Genomic DNA, 27,041 nt, shown 5'->3' with positions numbered 1-27,041 from the left:
GACAGAGAGAGGAATCATCACATTAATGTGGTCATTTACCAGAAAGCGTCATTCAGCCCACACAAACCCAAATGCCACCATCTAAATCCAGCCTTAATTAGGCCGGCGCTGTGTGGAGAGGACAGGAGGCTGAGGGGACTAACAATATCAGTTGTTTACAATAACATCAACCGCCTTGTTATGGCGAATGTGTGACAGGGTGATAAGGTCACACATGGGACTCCATTATAGCAAAGTAGATGCAGCTTCATCTGGTCAAATTGATCCCACCACCCTTCAGACTGTCTAAATTACACATCTTCCACAGAGGGGGGGAGGGGGGGGGGGCTTAAAGGTATTTCAGTGAGCCTTATATAAAATTGAATGTCAATTCTTGCATCCATATTGTGTTGCTTATTAGAAGACGGCCACATATGAGTGAGTAAATATGACAAGGAATTTAATAGGCTGAGATGATTAAAAAAAACTAAAAAAACAAAGCCCACATTGGGCTATTGAGCATAATTCATGATGTATGTCTTCAGCATGACAGTGAGTGGAGACATTTACTGCATTGAGATTAAACAAGCTCGCCAACAGCTAGTGCACTGTGTCTGTGCTGGGAGCAGATAATGGCCACTGGCTAGTGTCCAGTATGACAGCGTGCATTCATATTCAGCGTCGCTCACACGCCTGAGCTATGCCCTTCCAAAAAAGGTGCGGAAATAACAACCCCGCCATGCTCTTAATGGCCAGCCTCTGCACACTCTGCCTCCCCCTACTCCCCCTTTTGATTGATTGTTTTAATTTAAAAAAATAACCTGGGTTATCTATTTATTTTTTTGGTTTATTTATTTCGCTGAAAGAGCTCCTATCGGTCGCCGGCAGGACGCGCAATTCCAATTTCCAGAACCGCTCTCCACCAAAAATGCAGAATGAGTCTAATAATGGCCTTTCGCTCTATCAGCCTCTCCCCTCCCTCCCCTGACACTCTCCCTTTACCTTTGGCTCCTGCAGTCAGTCAGTCATTGTGTTCTTCAGAGCGGGGAGATAGGTCAAAAAGACAGACATTTGGCATTTCATGAGAAGAAATGCGGTGGAGAGGAGTCCAAAGATTAAGTTGGCCCATTTAACTACCACATTTGGGGCGGTGAAATGTATTCAGCTTTACAAATGCAACATATCTGGTCAGTGCTTCTTATGAGTCTGGTAGTTTATGTAAACAGTAATGTATACGTACAAAAAGGGGGGGGAAAAGCTGCTCATATCAATGTTTATGTCACAAAAAACAATGGCATCAAATGGCTACTTGTGCACGTGGCGCGCGAACCCACGGAGAAGTTGCCGAATCGGCAGTTTCGCAACCCCCCTTTTCGAAGCGTCTCGGCATGTTTTTGTTTTTTTAAACTCGTCGTTTTGTTTTTTCAGCTCAAAACTGATGCAGCAAGGGAGCTGTTGTGATGTTGATGTGATTCTTTTCATTTCTTTTTAAACGTTGAAAGGACTTTTTAATGTGTTTCTCTGTGCACTCATCCAACATCAACATGCATATATATATATATATATATATATATATATATATATATATATATATATATATATATATATTTAGTGTACGTAGAAAGTTGCACCTCCTCTGAATTTTTCTTCCTTGTAATTATTACCGCCGCGGCCGGCTAAATAGTCTCGGAGACCTTACTGAATGCAATTTCCAAGAGAGGCCCGAGAGTGCCGGCTAGGTTATGGGAATTGGTAAACACACAAAACGAGCCGAGTCCCCGAGGCCCAGCAGCGCCTCGGAGAAAGGGTAAGTGAGTGTGGATAACACTGCTATCAAACAATGAGCCAGTACAGTCGGCCAGTAAGGGACTTAAACTCATTATAGTTTGAGAAGGCTGGGCCCACGTGTTGGGTCATATTTATCTACTTATCACTGTGAAAATTTCATTTTCAGCGCTTTCCCTGTTAACTGTGATCCTGCGGTATATTATGTGCAGTGCTTTTATTAGATTGTGATGTTGTTTAGTGCAGCTAAAGAGTGGAATGAAAAATAAGGATTTAGTTTGAGAACACACGGTACATTTCCAGTCACGTTGCCGTTCTTCGTTTTCATGAATCTATCAGATCCTTTTCTCTCTTTAATAAGAGATGCGGATGAGGGGAAGACGATGAAAGGAAATGTCGGGGATGAATATAACTTGGTACATGTTTAAGTCCACTGTGCAAAAAAAAAAGAAGCGTGTGTGCCAGTCGACATTAAAAAAAAAGGTTAATTTTATGTTGCGTGTGCTTTCACTTTTTTATTTCCCCAGGTTCGAATATCACAAAATGAGAGTTTCCACCTGTTCTAAAAAAATAGGTCAGAAGCGCTGTGTGAGCCAAATGAAAGTAAATCTTTTATTAAAGTAGAAATATATATATATATATATATATATATATATATAGGCTAATTGGCTACTTTCAAAAGACTTGCATTTTAATGAGCAGAGATCATTCCAATGTAATGCTAATGAGTGATGTAGAAAAAACTTAAACCTTACTATAATCACTAGAATATTTTATATCCTTCATATCACGGCTGCAACATTTTGTATTACAGGGGCGATTGTAATTGCTTTTAGCACCGAGCTGAATAAAACGTTTAAAAAATGACGAGATATCATGAGGACATTCTGGTTGGTTTCCAGCCCGTTAACTCTCACTCCTTGTCCTGGTCACCTGACATTTACACACCTGTTTCCACTTTCCCTAATCAGCCCTGTAGGAAATAATCACCCCTTCCCCCGCCCCCTTTTTTTTAAATGTCCAGCTCCTCTCCCTTCACACCCACATGTGTCCTGATCTGTACATCTTCTTTTAAAGCTCACTGATGATTAATAATGAGAGGCAAGACACGAAAAGAGGAGGAAGATGGATTTTTTTCTTTTCTATAAGAAATGTGCATTAGCCTTTGATGATGCCTTTTCAAATGTCTTACAGTCTTCAAAGCCATTCAGCATCGATTGTTTGTGTACGGAGGCATTTCATTCCAGGAAATGTTCCGACAGTACGCATATTTACAAAAAAAATCATGTCTTTAAAGGGAATGTGTAATGGTAATATCTGGATTTTGGCAGCTGAATGCGTGAGTGACGTATGTTTGGAGGCCGAACTGCATGTTAGCATTTCCCTGGTTCCCTGTAGAAAAGCCAACGGGATTCTCCCAGTGGGAACTGGATTATTGCAGAAAATAAGCTCTGTGGAAAATTACATTTAATCACTTTTACGTGTTTTGTTTGGCGAGATAATCTTCACAAATGAGCACCACGTTTATGATTTTTTTTTTTTTTTTTTTAAGTGCACATGAAATCACCAAAAGTTAACAATGTTAATCTTAAGAGTATCTACCTTTTTTTTTTTTTAAAGATGTATAAAAACTTTAAAATAGTCTGTATTGACACATTTGTCGAACAAAACTCGTATACCTTATTTCAGGCATCCTACTAAAAGTGTGAGGACATATTTTTGTGAATAAATAAAGCTATAACTAGTGTTTTGAAAGGTGAAGATGACATGCTGGATACACTAATAGCACACAGACAATGAACACATTTAGCTGCTAGTCCGGGGGGGCCTTGGGTTTCAGCCCATGCAGACAAGCGCATGCATTTATTTCCTGTGTGACCATTACCTTTTAAAGTTACAGTTTTAAACTCAGGAAAAAGCGCTGGTGCTCGTTTTAAATGAGGTCCCAGTGGCCGTGTGTTTGGAATGAGCAAGGCAATGAGACCAGTGAACAGAGGGGGGAAAGAAACAATAACAGGACTCAGCATTTCACACTCATATTTTGTCTCGACATTTAATAAGAACCCTGTGTGATGACCAGGCCATCCCATATAACTGATGTAACGTAAGGTTGTGTGCTTGACCCTTCCTTTTCTCCTCCAGAAAGAAATGATCCTAATTACACGGGGTAGAAATCCCTGATTGCATGGTTGTAAAGAAGAAAGTATAAACTAGTCAGCATCCTCCACAGTATTCGTCGAATAAACCTCAAAGTAGGTCACCTGAGCAAGGTTGGGCTCTTCTAGTCAAATTATTCTCCTGAGATTATAACTATTTGGAGAAAATATGATTTGAAAGCATCATTAGCTTATCTCCACAAAAAAGGACTTGAGCCACAAAAGTTAATATATTTTTGCGATGGTGTAAATTGTCAGGGTTTGCTTTTATGTTGGTTTTCTTTCTTTCTTGATTTTTTTTTTTTATTTAGTTTTTACTATAAATCCTTCTACAAATATAAGTGGAACGCAGTCATGTGAAGAAAAGTGTAATTAGACAAAAGTGCAAATTAAACGCAGTTAAAAGGAACAGTTTGACATTTTGGTAATCAAGCTAATGTGCTTTCTTGCTGTGTGTTCGATGAGAAGATGGATAAGTCATGTCCGTACGGCAAAAACGTATTAGCTTAGCATAAAGCCTGGAAAATACAACACGGCACCGTAGAAATAACCCAGATCCGACCGCTCGCCAGTCTGGTGCATCATCTAAAATGTGTCTGTGTTCTTAAACCCGTGCCCCCTGCCTTCATGTCGTTGTGTGCAGAGCGAGAGATAACGAATGTCAACAGGCCGCTACACAATGTTCTTCAGACTAAAAGCCCTGACAAGAAAAAACATCTTGAAGGTCCTTTTTAAAAAAAAATTTTTTTAGAGGGGTCCCTTAAGGAAAACAAATGGCATGATCAGAGGCCGACGTCCATTCAGCTCGCTGCTTGATGGAACGCCAACCGCTCTTCACTGGAAGGCCGCGTTGCACCGGGTCAAATGATCCTCTACCCGTCTGCGTTTCGCCCTCCAGAATGATGTCGGCATTTTGTTTGTGCTCGCTCACTCGCATTAGCATTGTCACATCCTCCCCCTCTCTCTCTCTCTCTCTCTCTCTCTCTCTCTCGTGGACAAACTTTGTTCTTTCACTGCTGCTGCAATTCTTCACCCTCTCGCTCTCCCTTTTATCATTTCATTGCTCTCCATCTGCCGCGGAGTCCATCTTTTCCTCATGCTGCTCGGGGATTCCACTTGCGTTCATTTTATTTTATTTTTTTTACCCATTTATTTTTTCCCAGTGTTTCTCCAGTCTGTGTTTTTTTTTTTCCTTTCTCGTTCTGTTCCATATTGATGTTCCCTCTGACAACAGCAGTCTTTAGAGCTATTAGATATTAGCTCAGTCAGCTCGGTTGCGGAGTAGCTTGTTTCCAGCTTGATTTACCCAACGCAGTGCAGTCGCTCTCTGGCATTTTGCTGTCATGTTGTTTATCACGCATACAATCATTTCTTAGCACGGATAATCTTTGCTGCGGTGGACTGAAAACAGTCCCTCGCTTTGCATTTTTTACACTAGCATAGTTATAGCTGTTGTGGGCTTTGCTGAATACACAATTATATCTGATATATAATAAGGAACGTGCCCGTAAGCCTTGGCTAGATTGGTGCTAAATAGTTAATTGTAGCACGTTAAACCCCCCAAAAATTAACATGGTAAATATTATCATAATATACCTGCTCATCAATATATTAGCGTTGCCATTTTTAACATGTTAGCAGAGCAAAAGCACTTTTTTAAAGCATTATGAGGATGCCGTGGATCATTTTGTGTCCTGTTCTGCGTGATCCGTCTTGACCTGTCATGCGTCATTAGATACTGGAGACGCGACCTGGTTCCTGTGTGTTTTGTCCTCTTCAAAGTACCGTTACCTTTTAGATCGCTGGTTTAAGATTATCAACACAGCCGATGCAGCAGTATGAAAAGACAGCGTTGCATGATTTGACCGCGTCCGTTTCGGAAAGTCCCGGACAGTGTGTGTGACGCTTTAGGACCAACCGCTCGAGGGTTTCTTCTGAATGCATCACGCGTTACAAACCTGAGGGTTTGGGGAAAGAAGAACAACCCTACATTACATTACATTACATTACATGTCATTTAGCTGACGCTTTTATCCAAAGCGACTTACAATAAGTGCATTAAACCATGAGTCCAAACTCATAACAACAAGAATCAAGCAAGTACAACTTCTTCAATAACGTTAAACTACAGAGTACAATCCGTAAGTGCCATTTAAGTGCTACTAAAGTGCTACAGGTTCGTCACTGCACAGATTCGGTCTTTACTTCCAACCTTTTCTGTTGTTTTTTTTTTGCTCAAGATATGATATCCCCCATCCATTTCACTCCAGTGATCATTCGATGTTCTTTTGAAAACGGCCTCCTGTTGCCATCTGGTGTTTAAAAAAACTTTTCTTTTAATGGCTCAAAGAACATAGAGCTTGTACCGACCCTTTTACATGCTTTTGTAGAAGTGTTTTTATGGCGCATGGTTCTGAACAGAGCCTTTCAATTGAAGAAGAAAAAAAGCAATGTGGCTGGTCGCAGGCTTCACTGGTAGAAAAGTGAGTGATTTATTGTTCACTTGTACAGTAAATGGACTTGGACACTTCACACACTGATGAGCGGGACCATATAACATTGACACCCATTCATACACGGCAATCTGGGGTTAAGCGTCTCGCCCAACTCACCCCAACATTTTATAGTGGAGATTACCATATAAAGGGGTGTCAGGACTTCTGCTTGTAAATATCAAATGTGATCTTTTTTTTAACGTAAAATGACTACTTGAACCCCTCGATGGACTGGCGGCCTGTCCAGGGTGTCCCCTGCCTTCGCCCTATGTCAGCTGGGATAGGCTCCAGCGCCCCGCGAACCTAATGAGGATAAGCGGTATTGAAAATGGATGGATGGATGGATGGACTACTTGAACCGAAGTTCAAAGTGTCTAAACATGTGAGAATCTGGGTGGCTTTTTGGACATCGTCATCCTCAGAAGAAGGATGGCACACCGGCTGCAGCCGCGCTTATTTCCAAAGAAATCTACCAAACTGGCTTTAGAGGCGAATGCTAGTGTTGACTATTTAATGGGACCAACAACCATTTGCCTCACACAAGCCATTGTTGTATGAACTTCAATGTGCCGGGTGGTTATTGCATTAAGCCACGTCCACACAGTGATGGGCACGTCGACAGTGTCGGAGACACAAATTGGGATTTTAAATTGCAGCAGATGAACAGAGGAAAAAAAAGGAAATATCCAGTCGTGGGACCTTTCTAGTAATTGTTAGATTCAAATGTCTCTAAGTTGGGGAGATGACGTCTTCATTACTGGTCTTTTATCAAACTGGTGACGTCCACTGTCAGTATTCACATCCACTGTAGAGACGGAGGGAGAAAAGAACTGAAATAGTGTGTACATTAATGTCATTCATATATATATATATATATATATATATATATATATATATATATATATATATATATTTTTATTTATTTATAAATGAGGCCCACGTCTTTTTGTGAATAGACACATAAGAGGTGAATGCATTGTGTGCAAACAGTAAACCGAACGCACTAAATCTGATAAACAGTGTGTTGCATTAGCTGAGATTCAGACTGGTGTGTGTGTGTGTGTGTGTGTGTGTGCGCGTGCGTGTGCGCGTGCGCGTGTGTGTCCTTCCTGTTCAGTTCTCTGCCATTAACCTGCTGTTAAAATAAAAGAGTCCGATCTTAAACCTCTTCCTTCCTGCTATTCACCCGCTATAATTCCCACTCTTTCATCTTAAATTTTGAAATGGGCTGTTAACACACACACACAAAAAAAAGGTAATTTTACATTTACAATGGTTTTCATTCATTTTTTTTCTTTCCAAAAGGCCATTCTTCATCTTATTTCTCATCATTCATTCACACCTTCTTGCTCGTCTTCGCTCAAAAAGCACAAAACTCGTTGTCGAGTTTATTCTTTTTTTTTTTTTACACATTTACCTTTTTTTTTTTTTTTAACTTTTCAACCACGACCGCTGCTCAAACACATCACCCCCTCGTTTCTCCTCTTGCACTTTTTACATTTTTTTTTTGTCTCTCAAAACCACACTCCTCTTATTCTCTGAAGGCGCCTGACTGCACCGTGAAGTAAATGTTCTCTTACACGGCACCGATGGCGCTGATATTTTACCTTGAACACGGCTGCATTACGCCCACACGTCGATCTCGCTTTGCAAGTCAAGACGCCGACACCCAAAAACTGTAAAAAGTAGAACACGTATTACTGCTTAGCATTCAGCCCACGTGGTTAGCCGCTCGTATCGGCCTCTCGGGGCACCACGTGAGCGCACAGTTTTACCACGCATGGCCACAGAGGGAATCGAACCACTAACCCTGCTAGTGTTACTGTCACGCTTTACCACCTGAGCCACACAGACGGCTTTCTACTCCGCGTGGGATTATTCAAAGATATTCAGGAGCCCGGTGCCAACACGCATTCCTTACTAGTTCAGGAGTTCATGAAAAGTGGAGCACTTTTTCCCCATTTTTCACACCGCCTTCAAGTGTGCGTCTGTCTTTTTGGTTGCGAGCTGCACCCAATCACAGCGCAGTCAAAGGAAATGCTAAACATGGTGATTGGGCAGGAGCAGGGCGTTTTCAGAGGGACATCTTTCACTTCACAGGCGACGGTAAAAAGTTCTGATGTGTGCACCATGAAAAATACAGATGTGTGTGTGTGTGTGTGTGTGTGTGTGTACGTGCAGTCACAATCACACAAAGTGTGAATGTTAAAAAGTGACGTGAATGGTAAACGCACTTTATAAAAGCCATAGGTAATATGTACTCATTATTCAAGCTCACTGTCGAAGCGTGTTTAACTTTTCAGGTTACGAGTCACGGGGAGTGTGACGCAGCCGGAGAAAACAGCTGTTGCAAGATTCCCGTGCTACAAAGATGCAGATGCGGGATTCAAAAGATCTCAATCTCGTCTTAACTACTAATGTCATCCTGCATCACAATACTTTCTAATATTAATTTACTCTAGTGTAATTTACTCTATGGATTTCATTCAATATACGTTGATTGCTGCTTATCTAATCATGACTTTAATGATAAAACATGGTCAACAATTAGGATTTGAAGACTATTTTTTTCATGGGAATTGACCCACACTCCAATTTTATGGGAGTGCTTTTAGCTCTTCTGGAGGACATATTAAATGTACATGATTTTGATGCATTTTCTACACAATATTTGATTAATTTACCATTTGTGAACTATTTAAATGTAAAGTGCATCTTAGATACTCAATTAGAGCTTGTTTATATACTCCCTGCAGCACCGCTGGCACTTAAGGTCAGCTAATCACCGGGATGATTTGAATTTTTGCAAAATGTCTGTTCACTTGATTTGATGCTGTTGTCTTAATCAGGAAGGCTGAGCAGCAACGTCACCGACCTATGCTGCAGACGTGCTGATTTATCAAGACTATTTATAGTGCGTCGACGCCCCTTTTTTATTCTGTTCAGTAAGTCTGAAAATGTAAGAGCCTGTTTATGAAGGTCACATTTAGACTTTTTGACATGCGGTGATGATGATGATGGTATAACGACATCTTAATGATCCTTCATGGGGGATATTTTAAAAGCTGAAATGCATGCTTCAAGAGTCCAACATTGTTTTCTAGTCCAAAAAATACAACTTTAAAATGGTCCTCTTAATCTCTCTCTCTCTCCATCCCTCCATCCTTTCTCTCTCATTAATATCCGGATGGTGCGGCTGTGGTCAGACGTGCCAGCAGCCTGAAAGTCGACGCGCAGGGCAACTCTGCCATCTCCTGGGAGGCCAACAGGCTCTTTATTCCAACGCAGATATTCATCTTAATGTTGCTCAGTGTGATTTTGTTTAAAGTCGGAATGCATCTCACCTAAATATTTGCTAATTTGCTGTCAAGTAAAGCAATATTTTGTATATCTCTTGTTGAGGCAGTTTTTACAGCGGGTTTGTCAGTATATCTGAAATGAGTTGGCATGAAATTCAAAGCTGCCTTCACTCCCATATGAACATAAACGGGTCGACGAGTATAGCGATGCTTGATATTCTGGTTCTTCAAAACTAGAAAAGATATATTGATGGATTCAATTAAGCTAACAGATCATTTGATATGTATACGGGGGATGCTGCTTGAGTCGAGCTCGGAGTACTGCAGATAAACGTTGAAGTTACAGAGCTTTTGAATTCAGCAGATTAATCATGGGATTGTTTTATGTTCATGTGAAACGGTCCCTAAACCTATGCGAGCACGTACTAGCAGTGATATAATGGACTGGCTGTACGATATGACAAGTATTTATTTTAAAAAGTCAAAAAATTATCGTTGTTTTCTTTTCTCCTTGATTGTATTACATATTTTTATATTTGGTCCACATCTTCCAGAGTGTCTGCAGCCATGTTGGCGGCTCTGTTGTGCACCGCAGCGCTGACATTGATTATGCAGATGTTTAGCTGCTATAATGTTTCTCTTTTCCACCAGTTTAGTTTAGTAAACCAGCGCGGTAACATTTGTTAATTACCATTCCTGGAGCCAAGTTGCTAGCATGGCCTGCATCTAAAACGGAGCACCGATTACTCTACAACGGTCTTAAAATACACTTCAAAAAAAAGAGGGTTTTTTTTCTTCAATAATCGCGTGTGGAAATTAGGGTTTAATCTTTTTGCTGTGTTCTTCTCCTTATCTAATGCGCGTTTCATCTTTTATCTCATCCTATCTATCTCCATCATATCCAATTTTGGAAGGAAGGGGGGGGGAGGGAGTGAAATGGAAAGGGATCAAGTGGAGATATTATTCCACTAAGATGTTGCTTTCCATCTGTGCAGCAATGCAGCCGCCTACATGTACAGCACTGACAAACGGACCGGACAGAGAATACAAAAAAACAAAACAAATGTGTTTGAATAATTCCACGTGGGTGTCCTCTCTCTTTTTTTTTTTTATATCTGGGCTCGAAGCTGTTCAACCCACTTGTGATTGATTACATTAAGAGAAAGGAAATTCCATTTCAATCACTAATTTGACCCACGACGGCTTTTCAGCGCACTCAAATATGTATGAATGTCACACACACACACAGACACACACACACACACACACACACAGTGAGTCTGTGGATTAAGGTGTGTAACTTCCACGCACGTTTTAATCCTCACGTAGATGAAGATCAACTCTTTCTCTCTTCTTCTTCCTCTCTCTCTCTGCGTTCAACAAAAACTGATGAAAAGTCATTCTCCATCACGTCTGGCGTGTTGCACCATACCTGTGTGAGTCTTCGCTCCCATGCGCTTATCTTCCCCTCGCAGTCAAAGCTGAAGATATACGGCAGAAACTTCATCTTTTTTTGGGTGGGGGGGTTTCATCCTGCGCGTGGGGTTCCTGCTACGGTGTCACCGCCGAGCTCAAAGGGGGAATCTGTGACTTGATAAGTCCGGGTAACATCAAGGAAGGAGCGATGTTTTATTCATCGGCACAAAGCTCCTGAATTCACTCGAATCAAATTCGCCCGCCTTTGTTTGAGAGATCAGGCTCGAGGTTTGACACATACAGAAATGATTGGATTCTTTTTTTTTGGGGGGGGGGGGGGCTTAAAAAATATATGTATATAAAACTGGGAAAGTTGTGTGCGATAGGGGACAGGGTGATGTTTTTTTGGGGGGGGTGGGATGATGTTTAATGAGACAAAGAAGTGAGAATTAGCCGGACATGTTTTAGTTCTGCTCCACAAGTTTATGCTTCCCATCAAATCTTGCGTGGTATCTTTATTTATTTTTTTTCATATTTTTCACTCTTTCACACAATCCGCTGCAGTGTTGTCTCCACTCCAGGTGACCTTGCCCCCCCCCCCCCCCTGCTGATTCCCTTGTTGTGTCGGGATTCTTTCATCTTGAGCGTTTCTCTCTCTCTCCTTTTTTTTTCTCCCATCTCCAACTCTGATATCCTGCTGTCAAAGAAATTCAAAATATTTCGAAGCAGCAAAAAAAAAGCGACGTCGATTTGCAGACATTTTGTTTTACTCTCGAATTGGACGATGCAGTAATTGCCAGGAAGGGTCTCATCACGCTGCGTGCTGAATAAACCCTGAGCTGAGCCCTGCAGGAGTTTAGCATGATTAGGCGTGAATTTTGTACTAAGCCCTTTTTCGGGGGGGGGGGGGTTTATCTCATCTGATCAAATTCTCTTCTTTTTTTTTCTCACTTTTTGTTTGTTTAATCTTCTGTCTCGTTTCACTGTGTTTCATCAACTAAAGTAAATTAAACTAAACCCCTTGACTCCATGTGCGTGTCACAGCAGTGACTTTGAGTGTCAGCCGGGCTCATGATGGGACCCAGGTCACTGCAGGGCTGTCGAGATGAGAAGACTCGTGAGCCCTCGCACCTATTAATAAAGTAATAATGTGCCCGATGCTACAGCTAATATGGCATCCTTTTACTTTTCACCTACAATTTGACAACATCATTTTAAATTAAAATCTCAAACTATTAAATATTAAAGTTAGTCCTTTAATTGGTTTTACCTTCAGTGTAGCTAGTCTAATATGTATTCAGTTGCATAACAGTATTTTGAATGTCTATTTTAATGACATTGCTGTAAGCTGCAATGAAACGAGAGGTCTCGGGTCTTAAATCACTGACTTTTAAAGTCCGCTGTAGATTTTCATGACCAGCACTTCATATCATAACGATGTCATACCCGAAGGTTGATGCTCTAGTTAATACACCATATGTGAATATGCAGTGATTGAAGACCATTAAAAAGAGAGGATACTTTAGTGTTTCTGTCTTCTGAGCAGTTTATAATCATACATCCTTATGTCGAAAATAATATATATATATATATATATATATATATATATATATATATATATAATTTCATCAGCCCAACATTAAACACGTCAGGGACATGTCAAAGTGTACAGACAGTGCTGCACTCATTGTATATGCGTAATGTAATCTATAAAAAATGCCCCCTTGATAGAAGATGGGTTTTTTTATATTTGGCTCACTCAAAAAGATTACAATTATGTATGTATGGTATACAGGAACAGGAGAGCAAAAGGTCTTTTGTAGGCCTTTTTATTGATTTAACTTTGGGACTCATTCTGCACTCCACTTCTCATGTTTTATACATTTTAGCTCACTGCCATGTTAGATTTCAATATTTTAAATGGTGTTTATTGTGTCGCCCATTGGTTTGTGGACCGGCTTTTTGAAGCCTCGAGTTTGGAGATTTTTCTGTCGCCGTCTTGACTTTTTTGCAATCGGTGAACGGACGTTTTACCATTTTTGAAATGCAGGAGAGTGACGTATAGAGGCGCCAAATACAGCCACGTCAATCACACAAGGCCCGCCCTAAAGCATACAGCCTAGACCATGAACTCCTGTTCTCCGTGTCCACGGAGGTAATGAATCGAGTGAGAAGTAGAGTCATCTTCTCAAAGACCTCCATACGATCACAGCAATCGAACTTTGGTCTTTTCCTTGCGTCTTCGTCTCTCCCACCTGTGTGTGTGTGTGTGTGTGTGTGCACATGTGCTAATGCTAATAAAGTTATCGCTGCCAAAGTTTAGTCATTAGTTAATAATAATGATGATGTTTTTGAACACCGGTAACATTTAAATGATGTAACTTGTACCTAACCAGACAATCAGGTATTATCAGTATCACATAAATTATGTAGAAAGTGTTTTATTGCTGATTTTTCTTTTCTTGTTTTGTTTTTTTGATGAAGCTGAACAAATAAAATCTGAATCTCGGGAGTGATGCACCTGAGTTTGATCTGTGTGTCTTCAGCCATCTTCACTCTGGAATGACACCTCGGTGACATTTAGATCAATCATATCGGTTCAATAAGCTGCAGCAGACCAATCGATAACTGATCCAAGACTTCCCAACTCATGGTTGTTCTGGTCCGCCATCTTGACGGCCGTCCGAAAGCTCTTTCTGCCGTGAGGCTTTCACTTAATTAATAAATGCACACTAGAAAGCCACCTGAGGCTATGTAGCCTTAAATTAATTCACACTTCCAACATCCCTCAGAGAGGATTAATAATGATTAATTAATGTCAGAATAAATATGATGTAGTTGTGTTGATGGGCAAAGGGTGAAGATCATATAACATGAGGTTTAGTTCTATTTTATCCAGTTCTGAGCTGTAAAGAACAAAGGAAATGCAAACATGGTACACATGGCATCATATTCTTTACATTTTGGGGTTTATTTTGGTACTTTGGTGGTAATATTTTGATAGTTAATGCATGTCCAGTGTCTCTGCAGAGTGAACACTATCTACATACTACATGGCGTATGTTATACTATTTAAACAATAGATGATAGAGAAGCAAAGGGCTCATCTGTCTAATTGTATCCATATATAAAGTATAGTATACATAGGTTTGCATTGGTGTTATATTGTCATTCATGTGCGATTAGGTCCTAATTTTGTTCTTACTTGTTGCTGGGGAATGCAACTTTTATTTAATTCAATATTTGAAGCTTCTTTAAATTAATGAAATAGATTATTTCACTGTTGGATCATTTGTTCACTATGTTGGTTTAACTGCTGGATATCTGTGATTTGGATATGATGTATTATTTAAGCTTATGATCAAAGGAAGTCCATTTTTCCAAAGAGAGAGAGAGGGAGGGGGGGGGGGCGAGAGATAATATTTGGGCTAATTATGTGCCCATGTAAGCTCTGACTATAGCAGATAGCCCCGAGCAGAAAGCAGACAGGTTTCACTGTCGGGGAGCGCTGCTGACATCTAGTGGCCTTCGCAGGAACTGCTCATGAGGTGTGGGCTTTAAGGTGGGCACAGCCCGTGTGCAGCATTGCCCAAACAACACATTCATCACCGGCAGACGTCCCCGCTCCACTCCAAACGTGCTGAATGGATGAACCATCACGTTCACGTGATATTGATAAAGCAATCATGCATGCTCTTCTTCGGTGTATCACGGTTTTCCCACTCTGGAGACAAATGGCGTGTCAGAATGATATTGTTCCCACTCTTCTGCCCTCTGCTGTGAGGAGGATGTGGCCTCCAAAAAAAAAGGACGGTTATTTTTGTCCCCAGTCAGAAAAAATATAAAATATATATATAATATAAATGTGTTTTATAAACCAATATACAAAACGGTTGAAATTGAACCAACTGGCAAACACGACTCTGCAACACCTATGATGCCTCCATTGGTTTTTTTTATTATTAATTCTTCTACAGTATACAAATATTCACACAGAAAATGTTCTCCAAAAAAAAAAAAAAAAAAAAAAACCCTAAACGTCTCGTAAACATTCATATAATATATCCTCGTCTTGCAGTTCTCTCTTCCACTTCCTTCATTGTGTGCTGTATTGCAACAAGCTCATTTCCTAATCTTTAAAAACAGAGGCCACCGGATCCTCGTGTCGTCCCCGTCACACCTCGTACGCGGCATCAAGCCCCCGACATCTCATCTCACCTCACCCCTCCCCCTCTGTCACATGTTTTTTTTGTTTTTGTTTGTTTTTAAGCTGCAGCAGTGACAGCCAGGTCCCGGATGAAGGCAGAAGTCACAGTGTGAAGCAGGAGCTCTTGACATCAGTGCGCTCGGTGCGGGCCCAGAGAGGAACGGGACCGTATTGCATGGGTCGGCTTCGAGCTTAGAGAGAGAGAGTGTGTGTGTGTGTGTGTGTGTGTGTGTGTGTGTTGATGTGTATGTGTATGTGTGTATGTGTGTGTGCGCGTGCGTGTGGCGTGGAGGGCAGTGATCCGTCAGATCTTGATGAAATAGTTCCTTTATAGAAATATAATCCTTAGTGTTTGTCTAGTACATAAAACCCTGGAAACAAAGATGGTAGAGGCCCATGTCGTCACATTACATTAGACATTTTTATATTTTTTTTTTTTAGACTTCCTGGTACTCGTGTATCCTTAAATGTGGTATGAATATGGCCCTCCGGCCGCAAAAAGAAATGTTAACGAAATCTGGCAAAGCCACCAAATGTTACAAGGGGACAGAATGGAGATGGTACGTCGGCATGGCGACAGGACTCAGGTAATCAAGTAGTAAGGGACAGCTAGATTTGACCCAAAATGACTGGTGCGGGTTAAATCTGCATATTCAATGAACTTTCTCCGGTGAAGATCAGTTCATACAGTAGGAATCCCCACCAATATAAATCTTTTTAAAAACATCTCTAAGAACATAATCCCGTGAAAACAAAGTGTGTGTATACATATATAATTATATATATATTGAGAGATCCATAAGAAGTAGCATTGAAGACGCATAAGATAATTTTGGCTCTGGCATTATGTGCTGCGTCTCCACTGCCGCTGGCCATGCATCGTCTCATCTCTACATCGTTATTCAATATGTCGTCCGCGAGCAGCAGTAGTGCAACAAACCTTTTTAGCAGGATTATTTTTTTTCTGAAAGCAAATTGATCAAGTAGACGAGTTTATGACTCGATCGCTTCACAAGACGACGGCGAGGAAAGCGTTCTTTCAGAAATCCGATGACCCGTTTGTCTCGGTGATGTCATGCCGTCGCCACTGAAAGGGTGTTTGAATACTTTCAGTGGGAACAGCAAACAATACACACATTGGATCCTTTTTTTTTTTTTTGGGGGGGGGCTGTCTGGATGACAAAATACCGTGACCTTTTGACCTTTCCTTGACCCTTGCCGGTTTCCCCGTGAGGTTGAGTGAACTAAATAAAAAGGCATTATTGAAAAATAAGGCAACCAGTCTGAAGAGCTTAAAGACACCCAAGACTGAGCTACATTCCATCTTTGATGACAAAAAGAAGAAAATACGAGAGAAAATTAAACGTTTTAGCTTACAGTGATGTCCTTTTTTTTTTAGTATTAGGGCTAAAACAACTCCATTATATTTTTTTTCTCTCTCATACACTACCTCACTCTGCAAGTTTTATTTTTTCTTCTTAAATAAGCTTTTGATCTTAGAGGAGGAGCGCTTGATTTTCTCTCCATTGTCGCTGGAGTCCTGGGACGAGGTGCTCTGGAGCTTGTGTTCCCTCCCCACACTGCGGCCCTCCGAGTCCAGGGAGGTAAGAGACGGGTAGCGGCCCGCGATGGGTAGCATGCTGGCGGGCAGCTGGCCGAAGCTGTAGGACTTCTCCAGGATGCCGTTGTACATGCCCTTGCCTGACGGAGAGGTGACGTTCCCCTGCGAGAAGGTCAGACTTTGGGACTCGGGGATAACGCGGGTGATGTCGGGCGAGCCTTTGTGTGCAAACGGGCGGTGCTCCAAGGCCGGGGAAGGTGAGGTGGAGGGCGGGCCGGAGGGGGTGCCGGCCGGGGTGGGAGGGAGAGCAGGAGGTGGTGTGGAGTCCCTGAGACTGCTGCTGCTGCTGCTGGTGTGGGTGGCGGAGGAGGACGCGGGAAGCTCGGCACTCTGGCTCAACAGCAGCAGCTCCTCGCGGGAGATCCTGCGGTACGGGGTCTCCGAGCACGGTGTGCAGGGGTTGTGCAGCTGCTTGCGGCCCAAGGAAGAGTTGAGAGAGTCTGTGTCGGAGCTGCAGTCCTGAGCCGGTTCCCTGAGGAGAGCAGATGCACCAAGGTCACGACTCAGGAAACTATTTATTGCTCATCTCAATAAAAGAAGACATTTTTTTGGTCATTTTTAAGTTTAGCGTGGGCCTTACTAGAGAGAAAAATAATACTAACTGCACTTTTTTTTCGGGGGGGGGGGGGGGGGATTTGTACAACTTCCAGAGTATAAACCGAAGAAGAAGCTTTGTGTGGCCGTGTGTCTGAATCTTTTAAATCTATATTCTGCTCGCATGTGACACACTTTTAAATAAAGTTTCGCTCAAACAAATTACCAAAAACTATTGGAGAGGAAAAACTTGGAGCCAGTTAGTTATATTCCAGCATCGGAGCACCGGTTGGTCTCTGGGGATATGATATGATATGATATAATGTGCAGTTTGCTCTTAATGGGAACTCAAGTCGGGGTCACACTGAGCACAATGAGGGGAGGAGGTAGCCCCGACCAAAACAAGTACATCTGTCCATGTGGTAATTACATTTGTCAGAAAGTACCAAGATTTTGTGACATGTTGCAATATTAAACGGAGGCAGACATGTTTTGTTTTTTTTCTTCCCCCTGTTGCGTTATATAAATATTAATGGCTATAACAAATGTTTTACACTCACTACACAAAGTCGTTTGGGAATCAATTCGCAAGGGCTTCATATTTCATAAAAAATGCTAAACTAAAACGGGTAACAAATGGCAGTTCAAAGCATCTGTGTGAATGTCTGGATAAAACACCTGTGAGTCCAAACTGTAAAACCATTCCTCGGCGTCCCGGCCACCGCTACATACCCCCTCCTATCCGAGCTGAACATGATATGTTCGTCGTCTGTCTCGGGGCGATAGGAGAGGGACGAGCCGGCCATGGACAGCAGGTCGGGGTCCGGGGACATCAGCGAGGACTGCGGGGAGCTCAGCAGGCTCCGGCGAGAACGACACATGCTGCTGCTGCGGGTCAGCGAGGGCCGGATCAGCGCGGCTGCTGGGGGGGGGGGGGGGGGGGGGGGGTGGGGGGTGGTAGAGAGTCAAAAAGAGGAAGGGGACGGGCAGGGGGGGGGAAGTCACACTTTAATATCAGCGTCGCGAACGTCCCCCACCCCCCCTGGGGTCGTCTTACTCACTCGTGAACTGTGGAATGGTGGGAGGCGTGTCCTCGTCCAGGTCATCCACTCCTCCGGCGATGGGGTAAGGGGGCACCGAGACCCGCGGCATGACCACCCAGCTGTGGTCCGAGTAGAGGCTGGCCGTCAGAGTCGGCAGCCCCGAGTTATTGACGACCGGGAAGTTGCAGAGCTTCTCGATCTGCTGCCAGCGGTGCAGCCGCTCCCTGAGGCACGCCGTCACCTCTGACAAGGCTTTCCTGGAAAGCACAATTCAGAGAGAGGGGGGGGGGGGTAGTGTACACTTAATGTACCTGCTACACATCAGACCAGGTCAGAAGCCATCTTTACTTTGATTCATCAGGTTTTGGCATGTAAGCCTGCTGGTTATATTATGACGTGTAAGGACGTGTGCCTATTAAAGTGGTCACTCTTTAATGTGCTTTTTTCCTTCTTTTAAAACACAGAGGAATTCTTTATCACAGTGGGCAGAGAAGACTTCTGACTATTTTAAGTACATCTGGAATAAAACTTCTGCTATAAGTGTAACTATGTAATTATGTGGTTATTAAATGTGTGCAAGAACTTGATATACGAGTCAAATATTGTTTTTTTCCAATGCGGTGAGTACTAAAGAATTAAAGCCCTGAACAAACAAAGCAAAATCCCAGAAGATAAAGTCATTAAATGGCATCAAAAGGATCATTTAATATCTCGGCGGATTCTGACTGCACGTATCCGGGCTCAGTAATAAATACTGCAAACAACACGACAACCACTTACATTGATTGATTTCCATACCGCCATATTGATAATGTGCCATCGCAACATAAGCTGGTAATCAATATGACAGGGCCTTTTCTTGTAATATTTAATATTAATAACTCCTGTAATTCAATCGCAGTGCTTATTAAAAAGGACAATGAATATTCTCCTGTCGTCACATTGGTTCCACGCATTGTTTGTGAGTTTCTTACTTTGCTTCTAGTATCTTGTGGTCCACCTCATCCAGGGAGGAACTGTGGGCCACGTGGAGGGTCCCGAACACAGAACCTCTTTTCTTCTTTATTTTCTCTGCCTAGGATTCAAAAACACACAAAGCATTGAAAATACAATTTGAACCGTGCAGGATTTTACTGTCACTCGGTTTTAATTTCTCTCCAGAAGTCATTCGGATATAAAATGTTCTCTTGTGTCGGTAATAAATGGAATTTACATCTCGAACAGGAATAGTCCCAGAAACGTTTTGCATTGTAACCCGGGCTAATATCAAGTAATTAATATACAAAGCAGTCTATGTTTTGAGTCCACCCTAACTTCAAGGCTTGACGTGAATCTACGAGTTAATTGAGGTAATTAAGTTAATTGAGTTTGGCCTGATGCAAGTAAAAATGAAGAAATAATGAGAAAAACTAATTGGAAACATGGAACCCTTAATAATATAATTTCTACTTGGAGAATAAAACAGTTATATTAATCACACATACATTGAATAACATTTTTTTTTAAAGTTTGAAATCTTACTTGAAAATTAATTTAAGTAGATTGACGTTTTCTAAATTGAATACCGTCTAAAATACATCTTCATAAGACACATTTCTTGATTTTTAGGCGCTCATTTAAGACTTCTATTTCCTGCCATCAATCAACACGTCGTTTCTTCACCTGACCAGCCAAAATATTACATAAATGATACTTTACACCACCGCTGGCAGCTGCGTCACACTGCCTCTGAACAACACCGGCTGTCAACAAGCGAGCTCTCGATACGTGATGGAAGCATTAAAGATGATTTAATGCTTATTTAGCATGTGGAGACAAAGAGGGACAAACAGGCACAGCTCCACGTACTTTAGAGTGACAGGCGGTGTAACAAAAGGCTGGTCGGCTCTGTGGATATGCGTCTCATACGATCCTAAAGTAAAGCTAATCTTTCACAAGTTCACCTGATTTAATTAAAACATCCATAGTACCTGAAATCTAATGCATTTATTCCTCAATTTAAATACATGTAGCTCTGCTAATCACCTCTTCTTTGGCGACGGACAGCTGGAACTCGGCGTTCTGCTTCTTGATGTTGTAGTATTGGACCTCCACCTCGTGCGTGAGCTGCAGCCACTTCTGGAGCGCTTCGGGCACCGACCGCTCCGAGTGCATCTCCTTCTCCGCTCGCTTCAGGGCCTTACGCACCTGCACGGGGGGGGGGGGGGGGGGGGGGGGGGGGTTTAGATGCACTGGCCGACACTTTAAAAAGCCCCTGATCAAATGCTTTAAGTGAGGGTGACTTTCAGATGAATGAAAGGTAGAGAGAGGAACTCTTAGATGTGGGTGCGCTGGGTTTTCTATCTCGTGGTCGTGCAAAAAGAGCTATTTTTTGTGGATTTTAATAAGAAGGATATGAAAAATAATACATTGACATTCATGTGCAGTGGAATATATTAGCCATGTGAGTTGAATATGTAAATGCTGTGCATCTGAACATGTGAATACTTCTAAATCTCTTTTCCCCCAAGAGGCATTCAGGGGCCGCCTGGAGAGCCCTACCTGTACGAGCTCCTCCTCGGCGTATTTCAGCCGGCTGAGCTCACATTCGGCGCCCTCTCGCAGCTCTCGGAGCCGGTGAGCCTCCGTTTTGGCCCCGTTGATCTCGTCCCTCATCTTCTGCTCCAGGTTCTGCTTCTCTACGGCCACCGTCCGGTTCTCCTCCTGAGCCTTTTCCAGCCTGGTGGACCGGAGGGGAAAAGACGAGATGTGGAGTCAGTCAAACGTTAACGCGCAATATTCATACTCCAGGGTGGCAAGAAGATTGTTATATATACACAGAAGATCATTATATATACACAGGGCTGTGCTGAATGTCATTTCTTTGACATTCAAAAGCTCCTATTGATGTTTTCCAATAAAGCTTTGAATGTCTGTCGTCATATTTTTGATGTCACCATCCTAATGAAACAAGATTGTTGAGTTCTAGTGGTTATATAACTGTAATTGATGGTGCTGTCAGATTGCTGCAAGACCACACCGTTAACGCCTGTGTGTGTGTGTGTGTGTGTGTCTTCCTTTGTGTGCTGCAAGCAGGAGAGCAACCGCTTCTTCTTCGACAGCGCTGAAAATATTGTTTTTGAAAGGCCAACCAATATGGATTGTGGTTGCGTGTTGATTACCGACGCACGTTGCCAAATAACCCAACCGTCGCATTTTGCCACACTGTCGGCCATTAAGGGGTTAAGGCAACCCACTCCATCAGCTGATCAGGCGGTGTGGCTCTGACCTTTATGCATTATAGTAGTGTGTGTGTGTGTGTGTGTGTGTGTGTGTGTGTGTGTGTGTGTGTGTGTGTGTGTGTGTGTGTGTGTGTGTGTGTGTGTGTGTGTGTGTGTGTGTGTGTGTGTGTGTGTGTGTGTGTATAAAAAAAAGGTAGATTGCGGTACATAATGTTTCTATAAGGTCTTAATAACTTCCTGGAAAGCTGCTCCGTTTCTTTTTAACCTGCCTGAACACGAGCAGCCTTAATAATGACATCTGTGTGCGTCGGCTGCACTTCCTCCTCTTACCGGCTCTGCAGGTCTAGGAGGCTTTGCTCTGCATTTTGCAGGCTCTCCAGATCCCTCATCATCTGAGACATGTGCACCTTGCTGGACTTGTTCTGCACGTAGGCAAACCAGCAGCCCCCGACACCAATCACTATGGAAACCATCAGGATGAAGTCTTTCATCCAGTTGTGCTGTGCACCTGCAGAGGAGAAGATGGGCGGTGTTAGCAAAACGCTGCATATTTAATTGACTTGTTCTGACTGCACGAATTGGCCAGAACAATATTTGTGAGTAGCGACGGTTTGAGCTTCTGGTTTTAAAATGCATTGCATACTCACGGAGAGGAGGGCCAAACAGCACCGCATCCAGTGCCTTTAGATTTAATTTCTGTTTATGCCGCTGTTCTAATATCTTCAACTGCATCGACATAAACGACGGTTCATTTGCCGCCATTCTGAAATATGGAGAGAAAGAGAAAAAACCTGCATTGAATACCGAACGCTTGGCTGCACAGTCGTACGTTAGCGTCCACGTTATCCACCGGAAGTACAAGCCTTTAACTTATTAGCATTTAAAATGTGTCTTCACAGACTGATGTAACTTTAGTGAAGTTTAGAGTGAGGTCATGTGGTTTAATGATGGATGGGTACAGGCTGAATAAAATAAGAGGAGCAATAATTTAGTAGACGAGTGCATCAGGATTTTATAGACAATAACTCTGATGATTGAACTTTTGACGTTTTTGGGGAGTATTTACTACCTACTGACAATTACTGAATTTACAAAGATGTTTTAATGAGTTGATTCATTTACGGTGTAGCTAAAAAAATAAAATAAGACCTGAGCATAAAAGAAATGTGTTCTCTCCTGCTGGACTATGTATTAGTTTATTAGTTGAAGATGAGACGCTTTTGGAAGAGTAAATTCAGCCCGGAGGAGAAAGCATATACATGTGAGAAAATATGTCAGCTCAACAAAAAAAGATCAGTGACTGAATGAGTTATGAAAACTGCGTTCTCCACCGCTGTCACTTAAATGTCATAACGAGTCCTAAAGGCGTTGTCTCACCACCATCTTAAAGGCTCAGACAACATGGCAGCCTGTGGAAACTGTAACCCCTCCGTGCTGTGACATCACTTCATGAGTCAGCGGGCCATCGGCCCACAGGCGGAACATGAAACCCCTCAATAACCTCCGTCTGCTCACGCCGTACATGCAGCGAGTCACATTCCACACGCGTCTCGCCGACGTCTCAGTTTCTTCTGAGATTACTTCATTACTAATTTTGGATGCATGCTTGCGTGCTTCAAAAAGACTAAATCGTGACATTATCAGAAACTACCCAGAAAAAAAAAAAAAACATTTACATAATCTAACCCGACTTGTTTCCCCGCCTGCGTTGCCTTTTATTGCCAGCAGAGGGCAGCATTACACAGAGTAATGAAGACTAAAAGGAGCCTTTGAGGATTGGAAGGAAGATTCCTAATGGTGCTGCTGTTCATAAACACATTTCACTGCTCACCGATGGCAAAGCATAACATATTAATTAAAAAGGCAAAGAAATTACATGAAGTAATAATGACGTTTATCGTCTCATTAGCAGCACCGGGATGCATTGAACTGCTCCGGGGAACGATACCCACCGAGGTAAAGTGTTCCCCGTGACCCCGAAGTCACGGAAGTTCTTCTCGTACTGCGGCAGCTCCACCGCCTCCTTCAGCCACTGCACCGAGTCCTCCACGGTCCAGTTGTGGACTGGATGAGGAGAGGAACAAGGGAAAGAGATGCAAATCACTACTCCGCTGTCATTCGGCACTTAAGATCACGTATCCAGGGGTCTCCAAAATTGGTTATAAGATAAACAGTGTTCGGGGCTTTTCTCTAATCTAATTGCTTTTTTGACATTTTGCCAGGTTTTAAAACATTGAACAAGAGAATCCCTCTTTTTGTGAAACCTCTAACAAAACACATGGACCACCTACGACAACGCTTTTCAATTTTACAAGCGTGCGCAATATTTACTGGTGTAAAATCTCCATCTGAATAGTAACTAAAATCATCAAATAAATGTAGAGTGGAAAGTACAATATGTCCCACTAATAATGTAAATGGAGTAGAAGTAAATAGCTTAATATGGAGACACATTTTGTACATGAGTCATTACTGATGATCATAAGGACTTCCTGCAGGACAGTATCTGAGGTTGTGACCTTGGGGGCAGTCACTTCTCTCTCTCTCTTTACCTTCGGAGCTCTTCCAGCCCTTCCACAGCTCCTCCACCGTGATGTGCTGGTCTTCCCGGTGCAGGTTGCTGTGTTTGTTGGTTTGCTGCTGCTTCATGTCCTCTATGATGAACTAGGATACGAAGAAGGACACAATTGAGTTGTCCGGGCTTTTCAGAAAAACATGGCAAAACGTATATATAGACGTGTTGGTTCTCCAGCGTTTTGGACAACTTTGTGAGAAAGTAATCGTCGTCATCGCTCACTGCATCCAGCTGACTCGTGTCTCATTCACGTGCAAGAAAACATAACCGCGGTGAACAACGAACACGGCGATTGAGTACTCACAGCTGTGAAGCTGGCGTGTGAGTGTTGGGAAGGTGTGTCTGCCTAGTCTTGTGGAAGACACGCACAATGAGTGCACCGGCAGAGAGGATGCAGGTATGCTGGCTGGTGGTGAGGTTGTCCTATTAATACAGTCCTAAGATAAAGAATTATATTTTTGGGGGGTTTTGTTTTTGTATCAAAGCTTTTGTTTTATTGATTGCTGTCGGAAGTCAAATATAACAACAACAAAAATGATTTAAAAATAAATTGCCTAACTGAGCTTTTTTTTTTTACTAAGAACTCGGAGGGAGATGTGCTCGTCTGTGTATGTCCATGTGTGGTTTTGACAGAGAGCTGTAAAGAGTGGGCTTTGCCTAAAAGTCTGGCTTTGGAGCACACACACACACACTTTATTTTCGCTCTCCTTTCTTCCTTTTAGGGACTTTGAAAAGAGAAAGAGACCCATGGCGGAGGCACCACTTCCACCTGGGTGTGTGTGTGTGTGTGTGTGTGTGTGTGTGTGTATGTGGCCTTGGATTAAACTAAAAACGGAACACCTCCTGTCTAACTCACACTCCATTCATGCTTTAGAGAACTAATTATTAATTATTCTTTGATATTACTGCAGTGAAGTATCACACGCTATCCTGCTGACAGCTGAAGTTCTATTATCCGGACTCCAAAGTTAGCATCCAGTTGGTGTTTCCCATGCAAATGAATAAAGGCCGGTCCAGAATACACAATGGATGTAGATTCAACCGCTTTAGGAGAGACGTCATTGTTGCTCGGTACATTAAGAGAAGCTTAGCTCGTAGAATGACTAATTATGATAATTAAGATGCCCGAGTAAAAATATAAACTCACAGTTTTGCCACCAATGGGGAGCTGAATGCACCTGTTCACATCAACAACGAGCGAATAAGGTGCAACACAAATCCAGCAGCAACAAAGAGAGACGACAGAAGTTTTGAAATCGTGTCAAACGGAGCGTTGCAGTCGCAGCTGAGGGCGTTTTGACGTTTCCCACCATTGTGAATCACAATAGTCTCAGATAGTCTCCATCGAGAACACCGACGGGACCACCGACTGCTTCAAATGGCTTTGAAACAGACTTAAAAACATCTGAAGACGCACTTCTGGGACCGCTGCATTTATCGAGACGTAACGTTATACATGCATTCATTTAATCCACCCGCACTTTCCCACATCTGTACTGCGTTCACAGAGAGTCTGAAGGAGTGCTGCGAGTTGGTGTTGTCATGACGATACAATCTCCCTCTCTGTGAGACTCTCTGAATCACGTGTTTCCAGAGATGGGATGGGATGGTGCTGAAGCTGTCGGGGAGTCAGGTCAAATACGACGTTGCTCATAATCAAATATATTTCTGCACGTGGTAAAAAAAAAAAAAATGGTGAAAGTGTATACGTCTAATTCACGCCTTGACGCGTCACAAGATCTCTTCCTTCCTTCGGCTAAATCTCTGAGCTTGTGGCATGAGGGTGAGCCAACTGGTGATGTGAAACGCTTTTTATCAGCAGTTTAATTCAACCTTCGCACACAAAGCCGATGTGTGACCCAGGATATTGAACACACACACACACACACACACACACACATATTCAACCCGCCCCGCACGTGACCATTGACAGCCGGTCGTGAGAAAATGTACCGACATTGAGGAACTAAAAGTCAAGAGCCAACATTTGGTTGACAGGTATTTTATAATTAAAAAAGGAACAATAATTCATCCCAGAACACATATTTGTCTTGCAGCATTGTCCTTCTTTCAATCCTTTTATTTTACGTTTTTTTTTTTTTAAATTAACATTGTCTATTAAACTAGAAATCATGACCTCATTATTTAAAATAATCCACGGAGCTTGTTTTGAGCGGTTTTGTGTAGCAACCTCAGAAAGAGGAAAAGCATGTGTAGATTTTTTTTATTTGGGAGTGAACTGTCCCTCTAATGACTCATCATAAAAGGTGTTTACTATATTTCATGCCAACCCATCCTGCAACATTTCACTCAAAAGCGCACGCGTCGATCTAAAGTCGTGGTGATCCATCCGATAGTTGTTGAGATATTTTGAAATGTTTTATTAGAGTCCCTCCGAGGGTCTGAAAAGCTCTTTCACCACATCAGTAGTGATCAAAATACTGATCCTTTGCTTTTGCTTTTTTTCCCCTCTTTCCTCTTCTTACTCAATACAAATGCAAATGAGTTTCTCTGGCCGAAGGAGCCAAGTGCCTGCTGAGTCACTGCAGGGACCACGACGTGTGCAACTGATGTGTCACTAAAGCCTTTAATGCTCGCTGTATTTATGAGAAATGAAGTCCTGCTGGCGCAGACGGAACGGAAGCGGTCCGGATCTTTAAGGCCGTTAAAGAAGCTTTCTGGAAGTTTTGAAGTGCCCTCGTGTTCAAAA

General features: G+C 42.4%; 1 protein-coding gene across 4 annotated transcripts in view; it reads right to left on the bottom strand.

The window, feature by feature from the left end:
* Positions 1 to 16,482: 16,482 nt before the first annotated feature.
* The window catches only part of stim2b (stromal interaction molecule 2b), a 31,162-nt gene continuing 20,603 nt past the window's right edge, over positions 16,483 to 27,041 (bottom strand). Inside the window, exons 3-12 of one of the 4 annotated variants that reach the window (XM_034557343.1) lie at positions 24,309 to 24,420; positions 23,709 to 23,820; positions 22,404 to 22,519; positions 22,087 to 22,264; positions 21,077 to 21,254; positions 20,561 to 20,722; positions 19,510 to 19,610; positions 18,554 to 18,792; positions 18,171 to 18,414; positions 16,483 to 17,430 (exon numbers count right to left, since the gene is read on the bottom strand). In XM_034557343.1, coding sequence (XP_034413234.1) covers positions 16,803 to 17,430; positions 18,171 to 18,414; positions 18,554 to 18,792; positions 19,510 to 19,610; positions 20,561 to 20,722; positions 21,077 to 21,254; positions 22,087 to 22,264; positions 22,404 to 22,519; positions 23,709 to 23,820; positions 24,309 to 24,420 — 2,070 coding nt within the window. In that variant the 3' untranslated portion in view covers positions 16,483 to 16,802. The remainder of the gene's footprint in view (positions 17,431 to 18,170; positions 18,415 to 18,553; positions 18,793 to 19,509; positions 19,611 to 20,560; positions 20,723 to 21,076; positions 21,255 to 22,086; positions 22,265 to 22,403; positions 22,520 to 23,708; positions 23,821 to 24,308; positions 24,421 to 27,041) is intronic. The other 3 variants (XM_034557345.1, XM_034557344.1, XM_034557346.1) reach the window with 3 other exon arrangements.

This window comes from Cyclopterus lumpus, chromosome 18, assembly GCF_009769545.1.
Source record: "Cyclopterus lumpus isolate fCycLum1 chromosome 18, fCycLum1.pri, whole genome shotgun sequence".
NCBI classification, from domain to species: Eukaryota; Metazoa; Chordata; class Actinopteri; order Perciformes; family Cyclopteridae; genus Cyclopterus; species Cyclopterus lumpus.
Note: the sequence above shows the minus strand (reverse complement) of the source record. Positions and strands in the feature narration are given on the sequence as shown.